The sequence below is a fragment of the Vanessa cardui genome, chromosome 2, assembly GCF_905220365.1.
Source record: "Vanessa cardui chromosome 2, ilVanCard2.1, whole genome shotgun sequence".
NCBI classification, from domain to species: Eukaryota; Metazoa; Arthropoda; class Insecta; order Lepidoptera; family Nymphalidae; genus Vanessa; species Vanessa cardui.
In genome coordinates, this window is record NC_061124.1 from 8,625,801 (window position 1) to 8,641,612 (window position 15,812).

Below are 15,812 nucleotides of genomic sequence, written 5' to 3' on the forward strand. Positions count from 1 at the left end.
CACCAAATACTAAATTCTCATCATGCAAAATTGACCCATAATTGATATAATGTCATTTTTCTGGCTACGAATTGGTAGACTTGTTAAATCTAACATCGACCCAAAACTTGAAATGTATAATCAGTATTAATGTTATAAATGTGAAAGTAACTCTGTCTGTGTGTCGCTCTTTCACGACCAAACCAATGAACCGACTTTTATCAAATTTGGTGTGAAGCATCCTTGAGCTTCAGCTAACCTCCTAAAAGGCCAACGAAGCTGCGGGCGACAACTAGTAACTTAAAATGTACTAAAGCTCTATGACTAACTAATAATGTTAAGCCTTTTTTAAGATATTCTTCTTTTCTTGAATTTTTAAATTATGTCCAGAAATGTTTTTCTTCCGAGCGAAGTGTACGCATTGACGATATGAAGTCCAAATTGGGTGTCGTAAAGTTTCAAAATACATAAAACGTACCTTGCAGTTTTACATTACGCAACGACGAACTAGGCCAAATTCAACATCTTAATACTATTTTGGAATAGGTAACTTTTTGCTCTGCTCTTTAACAACTACACAGCATTACTTTTAATACAAATGAATCTCAGATATTTTGTATGTATCAGTAATAGTTGTCTAGTTAAGAAATGTTAAAATGAGACGTCATTGATGCGTGATATACGACTTTATTAATTTTAATTCAATTTATTTTTTTATTCCTGACATTTCTTCTCGGTAGGTGCATTCAGAGCTGATTGTACCTTAAGCCTATGTAAGAGCTCTAAGGAAAAAAACGTTTTTTCCGCTTCCTCGGTTTATTTAAATAAAACTAATTATGATTTCATGAACTCGACTAATACATGTTACTGCTCATAATAAGCAGGCTACTAATAAATATGAATAAAGCCTCTGTAACATTCGTCAAACAACGAAACATTACAATTGCCGTTAACGGATGAATGGCAACGAGCCAGGTACTAAACACTTGAATAATACATATTGCAATATTAGACCATATATTAACTTCTAAATATAAATAACGATAAAGCTTTAACATTAAAACTAATAATGCCTATACCGCGATATTGTTACGTTGGTTCATATATACGGAGCTCGTCTAAGGTGCTATCGCACGCGCATCTTGACAGTGATGTCCATAAGGACTTTATTATGCTGTCGCCGTGCACTACTCGCCGTGCCCATCTCCTGCGGTGGTCACCATACATTACTTCGCACGTACACTTCAGAATAACTTACTCTTCATATATAAACCCCGTATTCGCATCGTTTTATGTACGTTTTTATGTTTTATTTGGTTGTATACATTATATAACATGTGCTGTATTATCGTTTGATTCAAATATGTCCAGAGCCCTTGTAGGAATACGATCGAAACGTGATATTTATTACGAACGATGTCCCACGTCCGCCTCTAAGAACGATGTTATCGAGGAATTTGAAGAAGAGCGGCGCCGTCGGAGCCCTCGTCATCCAAATCGATCATTTCACGCACCCGTCGTGCATAATGAAAGAGCCATTTCCGGCCGTTTCGCGGAATTTGATATTTAATATTTCGCACAATCGAATACACGTCGCAAGAGCACGCACGGACGATTCTGTAGTCTGTGAATACCTGCCTATTTAACATTCGTCGCGTGACTTATAGCAATAATAAATTCCTGTGCACTTGCAGTTTCACGTAGTGCCAAGAAACCGCGGTCGGCTACCGAATGTTAAATGACCATTGTTTGATAAATCTTCAAAGCGATACCACATAATGGTGTTCATAACTCGACTCCGATACCTACTGCAAAACTTGTGATCGTCAGAGGTTACGATACATCCTGTATTTGTTATGCTAGGCTTATCACCAAAAGTTGATAGGTGAATGGTTCCTGTTTCCGACTACATTCACCTCATTTAAATACAAAGACGTTCGAACACCGGTAGCGCTCGCACTACTATTATGGATAGCCATGTCCGCCCAAATCGATGTAGTAGAAAAACGATCGTTAATGTAACCAATACATAAACTACACTTACTTGTTCTTAGAAATGATACAGGATAAATCGACATTCGCTAATCGATTTCGTAACAAAGAAATAGTGACTATTTTAAGTCTATATTAAATCTATTACAATAAAACCGCCTGCTATATGGAGTCAAATGACTCATCGGGTAAACCAAAGAAATCTTAGACCTTTGTCTGGTCATAATGATACGAGCGATACTAGGAAGGCCGTTATCAAGTACCTGGATCAAGTTTTACAGATGTATAGCGATCAGTGCGAGCTGACGGGCGTCATGTTCCCAGGCGAGGCAAAGCGCGGCGGCATTCCTTGCCCATACGCAGCCGCGCGAGCCACCTGTCTGTTCCGGGACGCGTCATTACGTACCTCTAGAATACATTCCCTGGACACCAAGACAGCAATCACAAAGTGCTCTCTTCCTCTTGGCAGTTTTTACCGCGTTTCCTGCACGCTACCGTCGCGTCGCCGAGGAGCACCGCACTCGCGTTATATGCGTTATATGATCAAGCTACTTACGCAACCCGCCCTTACCTTTTTATGTGAAACAGACACGCTAAATTTCATATAAGGAAGAGCGTGTAGTAAGAAAACTTGTAAGACACGTTAAATACACATGTGTTCGAACACCTACCCGAGGGTTGATAGCCTAGTATGTAGGCAACATTTGTAATGGACAAACGATGGCAGCTTGAACATAAAAATTGATCAATTAGTACAAAAATAAATTATACGTCGAAGTTATTGTTAGTTAAGCGTATTTTCATATTTTAACGACATTTACGTGAAAAAATTTTCCGGGAACATAATTTTATATGTGCATGACGGATGACGCATCTCTTAAAATGTTATTCATTTCCTAAATATAAAAGCAAATCAGGGCAAGGTAGTCACGACTTCAATTGATTACAAGCATTTCGTTCGCAAATTATACTATATTATGTTGTGTTCTCATAACAAAGTAGTAGTGCTTGGTCATCTATAGCAATAATGACTCAAGTTTATTAGCGGAGCGCCTGAGGGGCTTTGTGAGAGTTTGTTTCGATGTTTCTGGTCTCACAGCGCACATCCCTCGGTCACAACCGCGGTAACTGTAAGAAGCGACACAACGAGTATCACCGGAGGAACGCTACTCCTGCCGCCGCTCGCTCGCTAGCCATATTATTTCTGCGAGGCTGCTATTAATTGAAATGCCAACATGTAGTTCAACATTCTTTGCCTCTATATAATTACTCATGCCGCCTTTGTAACCGGTAACAACTAGGTGCCCATCATTCTTGCAGGAAAAACGTACGTCGTATCTTAATTGTTGGTCGTTCTCGTAAAAAGTAATATATGAGTGTATAATACGTACATCGTTATATCGGTAGGATTTATTAAATGATTTCGTATTTCAACTGTATATAAATTCGAGGAGAGGATTCAATAAATCATGAGTTTATCGCGAATCGCGGTGTATATGGTGCGGCGCGTCGCGTGCTGCTGCCTGGATGTCCGTTTATTGACGCGTTGCTTTTCTGCTTCGTAACTTCGCAAAGAGCGATGACACCATTGCGAAAGTAGAAACTCTTTCAATGTTTTTTTCTTAACATTACGCCATTCAACGTCTCGGAAATTCAATTACACAAGTAGGTATTGTGCTAGTGTCTTATTGATTTAATGATTGTATCTCGTGCTACATGACTTTCCTTATAAGTCAATTTTCTCATTGAAGACTTTTTTGACACGATACACACTCTCTATAACACGAATATGAAAGCGTCTGTCTATGCTTGTGTTTACTGCGTACTAAATATAGTATAGCATTATAATTTCGATTGATATAAAGAAGCAAATCTATGATTATTACATTTTTTACCTATTCTTGGTTCCACGTTGTATGGCCGATTTTAAACTTTGAGAAAATGATAATACTATATCAATATACTTTAGGGACACCATTTTAATAACAATTATTTTAAAGAAAACCTATCATTACCTTTACCGCAGTTAAATTTTATATTTTATGGAATGTAATCAAAATCAAAATGTATTTCATCGAAGTAATCAATAAGTATTGTATCATATTTTTTTAAAGAAAAAACTAAATTTACAGCTACTAAAGCAACGGCTCGAAATTAAGATTACACTGAGAAGAATCGGCAAAGATCTCGGCTACTTTCTCTTTTTCTTTCAATATAATTAAAAAAACCTTTTTTTTTTAAATTTTAACCAACATAGTCTTATTTCTTGCTGCCGATGCGAATGTTGTGAGTAATATAAATAAACAAAGGCATTATAATCTTGTTTTTAGTAAATAACAACGTTGTTTATTTTCCATTTCCCACAAGCACGCTGATAGTAGCATTATTGTCGACGGTGCGTGACGGACAAGCATGTGATTATGGAGCAATGTAAGGGCGATGTCGTTTCAACGGCGTGTGACAAGTGAACACAAGAAATGTCTATAATTGTGCTCGTTTCAGAGAAACGATCATCATACCGATGCCAACAAAGGGTGCGATGGTTTGTCAGAGTTTCTCGGACGGATGTCAATTTGGTAATTATTTACCTTAATTGGTGATTTTGGTGAAGTCGTCACCTGCCTTTCTAATGTTTATTACTAAATAACGTTAAGTTTGTATTCATATTTTCAGTCAATATATAAAAACCTTTAATGACTTTGCGAATATCACATAACAGTCTTATCCAATTATTTCAAATCCAATGACTTTTCACGCGTTTTATGTTTTCATAATATTTGCAACGAAGACGGATATCGAAAGAAAATCTTCAAGCAATCGTGATTAGCCCAGTTGGGTTGTTGTCTAGTAAATACATTTGATGTTACTACCCACTAAAGACAACATACAAAAACTAATTAAACGATGTATCAGCAATGACAAATCACAACAACACATGTTCATTCCACATCGGTGACTTCGTTCCAGGATTCCAATTACAAGTGATTGCGTATTATGATTACATATTGAATGGCAAGTCATTTTGTTACCATATTTGAAGTCTTATTATACCTATTCAAAAAACTTCATATTAAATAATTGCTTCGACAATCTTAAGTAGAAATCAGATATTTGTTTAGTCGGTGTAATAATTAATCATTTCCAGCCCAAAATCATTCTATTTTTATGTTTCTTGGTAGAATACATCGATTTTAAAAGTCCTTTTTAATGATAAAATGGTCGAAATAATTTCAAAGGTTTATTAAAATACTTTTCATTCATCTTTCAAATACATAACGAATGAGAGAAAAAAAGACAAAATGATTATTTGAAATACGTTTAATGATCAGCATGAACCAAGTTCTTGCAAATAATTTTTATTATAAACCGGACCTAATTATTTATAATAGGTAGTTAGCATTACAGTAACGCTAGTCTTACATCTGCCTCTTTAGTCTGGGTCTAGCTTATAAAGTCGTAGATCCCGAGATCCTGAGTTCAAATGCCGAGTCGGGTTATAAAAGGTTATTCGATTTTGTCTATCGAATATAAATCGAGTCATGCTGAATTATCGTTTCAATGGATTTAAAGGAAGTAAAGGCATAGAGAGATCACCTATATTTGCGCGCTTTTTCATCCACAATAACACCCTGTAATATTCTTTGGTCTCCGTTAAAATTGATTGGCGGTGTAATAATTCGTCAGGAGGATATTATCTCCCACATAAGATATAGCATAAAAAGTTCCCCGGCCTTGATGCTGTATTAGCTTATTACGTCAAACAATCTGTAGTTATTGTAGTCACAATTAAGAATATAATTGAAGTTTTGTGATTCCCCCTTGTAAGTGCTTGTATAAAAAATAACCCTGTATTAGACTTCGCGGTATTCGGGTTATACAAACCACAATAGCTTGTTGTGTATAGAATAATAATTTAAAACTCTTTGCAAATTAAACGAATTATGATCACTCAATAATATGAGTATTTAATAAAAACCCACTTTTCTGTCTATATGAACGTAAGCGTACTCGCTTTATTTGTCTTTCAAATTAGTTATGTATGTAAATTTTATTATCCAGATAAGAAATGTCTTTAGATGTTAATTTAACTCTATTTACCTGTGAATAATAAAAAATAATTGTATATGCTTTAAACGATTATATAACTCGTTTTGATTGAGTAAACATGATTTGGAAAACCCTGACGAAAAGTTCACTGTTCGAAGGTCAAGCCACTTGGAAAAGCAAGGGCTCAGAAATATTACATTCTATTATTTCTAAAGTTGCGTGTTTACTGAAATAGTTGGTAATTCTTCGGAAAGTCAATTGTAATTGCGCAAAAATTATTTGTTATGTTGACTATTTACTTTATTATGGAAACTGTTCCAGTAAAACCGTTTGGATACACAAGAGTAACCAATTTTCCGTTCATGTACATCTCAAAGAGGTTCTATGTTTACCAGCTCGGTCTTTGATATGTCCGTTTCAAATTTGCAGTAGGTATACAACCTTGTTTAATTGCTTCGTCGGTCTGTGCTCAGCTTAAAGGGTGCAGTTACCAAGGGGCCTAGGTAATTCTGAGTCGAACCATTAAACAAATAAGGGCTTTAGAGAACTGGAGTATACTTCAGACCTTTAACCGTTGGTCATGTGGCCGGATTTTTTCAATGTGTAGAGACTGCATCTATATTTGCGTACACACTTATTTTTTATGCAACTATATTAGGAGCGAAAACCTTAAGAAACAGAAAGTATAAAATATTTAACTATTTGTACGTAAAACATACATCTTCAATAAAAAAAGACAATCTATCACAAATATTTTTATTTAAATCTTACGCAAAGTTCTAGCCCTATATTAAAACAAGTTAGTGCGTTAGGATTCGGTCGTCAGTTGTTTATAAAAAAGTGTTTTTGTTTAGCATTATTTCAAATTACATGAAATTTGCTCTACATTCGGACAGATTTACCTTCGTATTTATAATATTTTTGCTTGGTGGTAGGGCTTTGTGCAAGCCCGCCTGGGTAAATACCACCCTCTCATCAGATATTCTATCGCTAAACAACAGTACGCAGTATTGTTGTGTTCCGGTTTGAAGGGTGAGTGAGCCAGTGTAACTACAGGCACAAGGGACATAGCATCTTAGTTCCCAAGGTTCGTGGCGCATTGACAATGTAAGTTAATATTTCTTACAGCGTCATTGTCTATGGGTGATGGTGAGCACTTACCATCAGGTGGCCCATATGCTCATCCGCCAATATATTCCATATTGGCGGATATATTATTAGAGATAAATTTGAATTATTAAATGTGTCCCAACTTTTTCTCTCATTGACTCATTTTCTGCGTGATTGTAATCAAATCGAACAAAAACATTTTCCAATGAAAGATTTAATAAGAGACAGGAAGTTGTCCAAGCGTCGCTTAACATTTTTTAGGGAAATAAAGATAATTATGTCGTATCGTAAACGAGTTTTATTACAAATCTCCGTATCGTTGAATGTATCAACTTGAGATAACTCTATAATTATTATTTAAGAACATTTTAATTAGCTTTAATAATTAAAAAGTATGATTTTATAATAAAATATAATAGTAAGACCTTTTTTTGTCTCTCTTCTTATCCTTTCTAGTATATTCTTAACAGATTTATCAATATTTATATTCTTATTTATATTATACAAGCTGATCATGTTACTTTACTCGCGCCCAATTTGTAAAACTACCAATACCATACAAACCGGCAACTCCCATTTTACAATAGAGAAGTAAAAAATTATAGCCTGTTTTCTGCCTCGCCTCGGTTACTATATCCACGCAAAATTTTATCAAAATCGGTTTAGGGTAAAGAAGTAACAGACAGAGTTATATTCGCCATTATAATATTAGTTTTAGTATAGATTGCGAGTACCCTTCAATGTTATATATTGTCATTAGTGATGTATTCTTATATTCAGATATGTATAATTACAAAAGGAACTAAAGTTTCATTCCCTTTTTGTTTTTTATTTTAATGTTTTGAAGTGATGATTTTAAAAATCAATATTCACTTTCCATTGCTGGGCGAGTACTAAAAGCTAATCTCAGAAGCTGCTTTAATAGGTTAGTCGATACATACGTGATTAATTTTCATCTGATACAAAGTTTAACGAGCAGGAGCGATGCTATTTACAATTTGAGACACTGAAAACTTAATAGTGCAAGGATTAAGATTGGATCAAGTATTCTAGTCGTTTCACTAAATCAGATGCTTTTCAAACATCATAATAAAATCATAAGTAGAACAGGCACGTATCTATTTTAACCATAAATTCCAAATATTTAAAATTGTTAACGTTCTAAATGTGTGTGAAGAATATTATTTATCCGTACTTAGCGTCAGACCCATCATTCTTCATCTCAATGCTATTGCTAGTGTACATTGTTTTGAAACCTCGTTCGTTGCTACCTGGTGGAATTACTGTTTGAAATATAATATGGCATAAAATAAAAGTTTATGTGTGTGTATAAGTACACACATAGCTCGTATATGTGTGTATTTTATTTGTATGTATCCATTGTGCGGTGTTGGATGCACGAATGATTTGTGGCTGGATCCTGACTGCAATCCGACACTCGGGTCAAAGACCGGTTCGCCTTTCGGAAATATTCGCAAGATGCATGGCCGGACGAGACGCAATGACCTCATCTCGGACGATTTTTTTTTTATTTTATTCCGTTTTCGTATTATTCATTTTATGTAAGAAAACAGATATTTTTTTCGGTTTGAAGGATGTTGAAGGATTTCTTTTTTATCGCATGAATAAGCCGCTAGGATAGTTTGACAAAACTGGTTTCTGCTATTGGGTTCGGCTGGGTTTAGGAGGAAAGGGGTCAGATGCTATGCTACGTCTATACATGCTCAATGTCCCCTTCTGTGCTACTGACAACGTGTAGGTAAAATTTCAGTTTGATTGAATAGTTAAGAAGTGAAACGTAACAAACAAACAAATAAATGCATATTAGCATTATTAGTCGGGATTGCAGGCAAACAATTTCCCGTCTAACTGTATTTGAAATGTAAATAATGTTCTAAGAGTGCGTACGACAATGTCGACAATAGGCCAAGGGGTCAGGGCGACCTTTAGGTGCCAGCAAGCCCTTCTACCGTTAAGCTATTATTATAGGTACCATTGACATTTAAATGTTCAAAAAGATTATTCCTATTTGCATCATTACATTGTATAAAACGAAGTCGCTTACCGCTGTCTGTATGCTTAGATCTTTAAAATTACGCAACTGATTGTGATGCGGTTTTTTAAAAGATTGATTCGAGAGGAAGGTTTTTGTGTATAATACATGGACAATATGTCGTATATAAATAAATATTTTGTAGGATATTTATTATCAGTATAAGTATTTTACCCGTGCGAATCCAGGGCGAGTCGCTAGTATACCTATCAAATTAACTTCTTAAATAAAAAAATATTATTAACAATTAGCCTCCTTCCTTTGTTGTAATAAAAAAAAATACAGAATGTTTTAAGTATAGACCGTCCAATAATCGCAAATATAATTAAGGTACTAATTTACTCCGTTTCACAGATTATACTCCTTTTCCCACAAAATATCACAAAAAAAAAGAAATCATACACTGACAGACTAATTTCAAAATAATTGCCCTCGAGTTACCGGAGACGTCTCACGTCATGAACATTTGCACCGAGATACAAAAAACGGCGGAGCGGAGCCTACAAAGTGCACCGCACTCCGTCTGCATTCGACTTTTTATTCTTTTTCCCCTTTACTCTGGTACAATGTTATGGATTTCCGTTGGCAAAACCGCGTGCGTGCAACACAACTCGTTTCAATAATTTTTCTTCGAATCTTCGCTCTTGCGGAAAAATAATTGCCGGCGAGTGACACACAGTTATGTTGAATGGTTACGTATTACTATACAATAATATTCGTGTTTTATTTGACAATATAATTGCACAATTACTTCTCTACACATCCGAAATTAAGTCCATCAATTGTAATTGAATTTTGTAATGTTTTATGTGAACGATGCATGAGTCACTGTCATAAAAGATATAAATATTGGCAACGTTCTCCCAGGGACCGAGTTCTGTAAACATACGCACACTTTTAAATACTTTTTCTGAGAAGCATATTGTAAAGTAAACTATGTACGTGTTTTGCGTAATGGGAGCAAGCAATATGTGGAACGATTTGAAAGTTCCATCAGCTTTAAATGTTCCAAGATAATGTTTCACGGTACAGTTATACACGCAAGTTATCTTCGCGAACGGGCGGATATTACCGGTGAATCTACCTAATGGATACACACCAGGTTGCGCTCCGGCGCCGATTCTCGGAAGCGATCCCCACGCGGCCTTGCGATGAAACATCGAACGAATGTTTGTTTTACTTTCAAACGATTCAAAAACGGCTCCCGCAAAATTTTACTGTTCGCGGGAATCGTCGGTTCATGTGACGTTTTGTTTGTGCGAGCTTCGTTCCCTGAACAGTTTACAGCTGGTATGACTCTATCAGAATTATGGGAATCTAAATATTTAGCCTTCGCCGTTTCTTAGAGGCGGTCGCTCTCGCTCACGGTGAGATTAAACGTCGCTCGAATGTCATTTGAAGCCTTAGAGAATAACGATTTCCCCGCTTGCGAGAGTTTAATAATGTAATCCCCGTTTCTCGGAATAGCTGACAATCGGCAGCTGCAAATGCATTGCGCCACCGGCTGCGACTCGCGACGCAACCCACCGGCTGCTTCCCGCCGCCATCGCAGTCCGCGACCTCCCGGAATGACAGTCCTTCCTAATTGTTATCTAGTGTCATTGATTCTAATCTCATTCCTTACCAAACGCCACTGCAAATAATAAGAACGCACATTATCTCGTACATATGATACATTGTGAACGTTTGTTATGAACATTTTTATCTGTAATCTCTTCGATCTTTATCTGAATTAATGTAAATTGTTCGTACACAGAATACAACTGACGTGATTCCGTGATCCGTATCTACATTATGATTAAATCGATCGAAGAGAGACTGTTTAAATTTATAAAATTCGTGGAATCATGTTTCAGCACTTATCTTCAGGCTCGATGTATGTAAGATAAACGTATAAAATTAGAAGCACATTATACATATGTCATCATCCGCATGTGTTATCGCTATAAATGCTCCCACGATTTCGATTCTTATTGCGTGCGCGCCGCCTAGCAACCTTCTCGTTCGGGGATGACGTATATTAGCAAAAACTTGGACAAATGACTCACTATAAAAGGTTGACTTTTGATTACGTGTGTTGCGTTAATTACTTAAGTTCGATATATGTATTTAATACAAGTTTCATGTATTAATTATTCGCGACAAACATGGCTACCGTGATTATATGAGCTTGTTAACTGTCAATATTCCTATGATGGAATAATTAATAAGGAAACTTACAAATTAATATATTTGCCAACTAGTTTGTTAGTTGATGATAACTTATCGATAAGATAATACAGTAACTACCTTTTTTTTGAATATAACTAACGACTGAATGTTTTCATTGATTTTTGTTTCATATTTTCTGTGAACGCTGATCGTTGAGGATTAATTTCATGCAAACGTGCCCATTGCTCCGTATAATCAATATTCACGTAGTCTCTGGGCAATTTTTTGTGTACAGTACGATAAAGGCGTTTAATGTCCCAACACTGGGCTAATGTGTGGAGCTTATTTCACCGCGTTGATCCAATTTGTCTTGTAACTTGTTGATACACATGTGGTAGAATATCTGAATATATATGTTTTCATTCGCACATGAAAATTTAATGGTTCTGGGCGGGATTTGAACCGGCAATCATAAGTTAAGATGCAAACGTTCTTACCGTCGCACCATTTCGACTTGGTCTTATTATGTAACTTTTTAGATTTTGCGAACATAAAAAATTTGACCGACAAATAAAAATTTGTTGTTGTAAGTGTACAAGTTATACAATTCATATTAATTTCTACAATACAACATACATAATATAAACAGCAATATGTATTTAACTAGTTCTCGCTCATGGCTTCGCTCGCTTTCTAGGGGTTGTCATATGATAGACCAGAAAAGTAGCCTATGCCTTTCCTTGTACTTCAAGTTTGCTTCATACCAAATTTCGTCAAATTCGGTTCAGCTGTTTATTACTGAAAGAGCGACAAACAGACAGAAAGAGTTTCTCATTTATAATATTAGTATAAGAATATAGATTGATGAAAATATTCGATTATGATTTTTTTTTATTTTAATTTATGGTATAGGCAGGCGGATGAGCATATGGGCCACCTGATGGTAAGTGGTCACCATCACCCATAGACAATGAAGCCGTAAGAAATATTAACTATTCCTTACATCGTCAATGTGCCACCAACCTTGGGAACTAAGATATTATGTCCCTCGTGCCTGTAGTTACACTGGCTCACTCACCCTTCAAACCGGAACACAACAATACTGAGTACTGTTATTTGGCGGTAGAATAACTGATGAGTGGGTGGTACCCAGGCGGGCATGCACAAAGCCCTACCACCAAGCAATTATATATAATTATGGTGATTGGTAAAAGAGTAGCTGAGCTTATTGCCGGTTCCGTAAGAATTCATCAAATCGATAACACTGATTGAATTATATATAATTTAATTTTATTCATTGACAATTTAACAGTACTTGTAGCCTCTGATGTACTTCATACGATTCTGGAGTACTTGGATATACCTAATATATTTTTTACCAATGAAACAGATTTTGAGAATTGAACCACTGGTTCCGAGGAAAACCCTCTGCATACAAATAAAAACAAATTTCTCCAAAACATTTTTTAATTAAATTCAGTTCTTGGATTCCATTCATTTCGCAACGAAGATAAATTTTAACAAAAAATAATAAAAAATTTGATACATTTACATATTACATAAATAATGCCTTATTATGCAGTAATTAAGTATATTTTTTACATGTTGAAATCAATAAAATCATGATATGCGAAGCGAACCGATTTTATCTTGATTTCAATGATTGAAAATATGACAACATATCGTTAACTCAAATTTATATGCTACCAGTCAAACACGCGGATTTCAATACATATATAAAACTATAACTATAGCACATAAATCCTAAATCCCTATTTCATCCCCTCGAAAGAAAATTTAATATAATAAGTTATACATTGACCTTAAAAACAGTTATAAATATTTACATGTCTCATTTAAATCGTGTGTAATCGAAAACAGACTAATTGTTAATGTAGCGTTCTTTGATTTGTTGAATTGAGATGCAATGATTGAACGACATCAATTTAAAAACTACGTATCCGATATTGTCATACATTGCGTTTCTCGTCTATCAATTGTTACATTTAAGATCTCGATATCATTACATATGATCTCCACAGATGTGTTGTCCGCGACTTCGGTGTATATTGATTAAAATATCAAGACGATCTTTTAAATCACTTAAGAGTCAAGATTTAATAAAATAATAATTACTATGCATATTAAAATTACGCTATAATCTTGAAACAATTTGTGTTTGTCGTATTTTAAGGCTTAGATCTGTTAAACTACGCAACGCTTTTTAAAGTTATTTTCATTAATAAACAGAATGAGAAAGGTATATTATGCATAATACTTGCATTTGTTTACATGTGAAATGAATACTAGCTTAATAATATAAACGGATATTGCTCGCCATTTCGATTAAGATTACAGATTATCAAAACCAGACCATTTTCGTTCCGGAATACAAGTCAGATTAGACGCGGTTAAACATTTTTATGTTTGGAACACTTTTATAAGTTAATATTTGATTTATTGACTACAAGAGCTTCATTATTAATTGCCTTTAGTGTGAAATATCCCCTAATAACCCTTTCTTTTGTTCAGGTTCAAAGATGGCGTAGCTTATCCCTGGTCTGCGGGAGTGTCCAACCTAATCCTATATCCTGAAGCGGCGAATCAGACGCTGTACACGAGACGCGCCGCCCGCGCTGATTCCGGAAACTATACTTGCCGGCTCAGCAACGAGACACACAGCGAGACACATACAGTCAGATTAGATATCTTAGGTGAGTCTTGGAAGTAATCGTCTGTAATGCTCCCAAGCCTAGGAAAATTAACGCCTTTTATCTTCTTAAAAGTTGAAAAAGGTTTTTCAGCTTAGTCTATAAAGCTACTCCAATGCGGTCCAGATGGTAGGTAATCCATAATGTATCTTTACAAATGCAGGTTATCTTACGAGCGTTTATATTAGAACCAATAAATATTCCATAGCTGAGAAATGCTTTTTTCTTAAGGATTGGAGTCGCTATGTCGCTGATGTAACCACACGGTTGATGTATACATGCGCTTTAATTTCGTCAGATTACCTCACGATCTTTTAGTCATGCCTAGCACGGGATGATTGTAAAGTCAAATTAAGCATATAACTCAGTGAACTCCATCCGATTTCGATGAAAATTTTCATCGTAATTTTGTCTGAAATGTACGGTATTAAGTATTTAGAAAGTAAATAGCTCTGAGCATTTCTCAGCGTTACATTGAGATCTAAATAAAAGAAAGTAACGCTTTCACCCGAACGAGAAAGACAATATTTAACAAAGATTCTTATCGTAAGTAAATTCTCGTTATTGATAATGAAAATATGAACGTAATGATCGCTCGAAACGCTTTAACGAACGTGTTTTCACAGAAAAACCGACGGATGCGCCGAAAACAATGTTCATTTCGAAGGACCAGTGGGTGGAGGAAGGGACCGAACTACGGCTGTTCTGCGAAGCGTTGATTGGTAAGTTTTCACTTTTACAATTACCGAAATAAAATATTAATAACACATCTCCGACCCTTTATAATTGACACTCGTCCGCTCACGAATGATGCCAGCGGTTTTCGTAGAAATTAGCCGGCTGTATTTTTAGCAGCTACTCATTACGTTACCAATTAAAGTGACGATATTATACTACGTGGGTTTGTTTCATCTAATATGTGTAATTATTTTATTGTATTCAAGCTTGGAGATATGTATACCAATGAAACCAGTGCCGTTGCATAGGGATCTGATTTCAAGAAAGTCCTAGCGAGGCACAAATGATTTTTTATTAGAATTTTTTTTAAGGGATACCTACTCCTATAATAGCTTTGAAATTGTAGGATATTTCTTTGAGTTAATTTCGACTAGCCGATTCCAGTCCATTTTCTTTCACAATAGCTAAAGGGCACTACCATTTAGGTTTATTACCATGTAGGTTACAACCAAAAAGGCTTTTAACGTCATTTTTATAATTAAAAGTTAATAAATGGCGGTTACCCGTGTCTTTACACCTTATTTCTTCCGTGTTCTATTTCCCGTGAACTACAAAAAACTTCCCTTTCAAAATTCATCTTTTTTACATGTATTCGCATGCGTTTTCAGACAGCGTGAATATTATTTTTTTATATAATGTTCTCTTCGTTTTTCATAACGATACTTTAATTATAGGTCGATCGTACTTGGCGGATGCTAGAAGCGACCTTCGCTGGTGGAAGGTGTGGCCAAACGGCACAGACGGTGAACTTTTAATAACACAGAACGAGACCAAAACCACGAGGTACGTATCAAATTTGAACCGCTAAGATTTAATCATACACAATAACTTAAGCTTATATTTTATGACTTGACCTAATCTTATGGATTTGGATTTATGTTGAGACGCCTTAGAAATGCCTTAGTTGTGCTATAATAAAGGTCCTTCCCTATTAGATCAGCGTGGTGGAATAAGCTTCTAATCCTCGCCTCAACAAAAGTTCCACTTTTGCTTCTTCATACTAAAGCCTCCTTTGACAAGAGTTGGGCTGT

General features: G+C 35.6%; 1 protein-coding gene across 1 annotated transcript in view; it reads left to right on the plus strand.

The window, feature by feature from the left end:
- Positions 1-15,812, plus strand: part of LOC124540127 — a 39,883-nt gene that overhangs the window by 17,306 nt on the left and 6,765 nt on the right. The window contains exons 3-5 of the mRNA XM_047117568.1: positions 13,865-14,046; positions 14,670-14,765; positions 15,456-15,564. Coding sequence (XP_046973524.1) covers positions 13,865-14,046; positions 14,670-14,765; positions 15,456-15,564 — 387 coding nt within the window. The remainder of the gene's footprint in view (positions 1-13,864; positions 14,047-14,669; positions 14,766-15,455; positions 15,565-15,812) is intronic.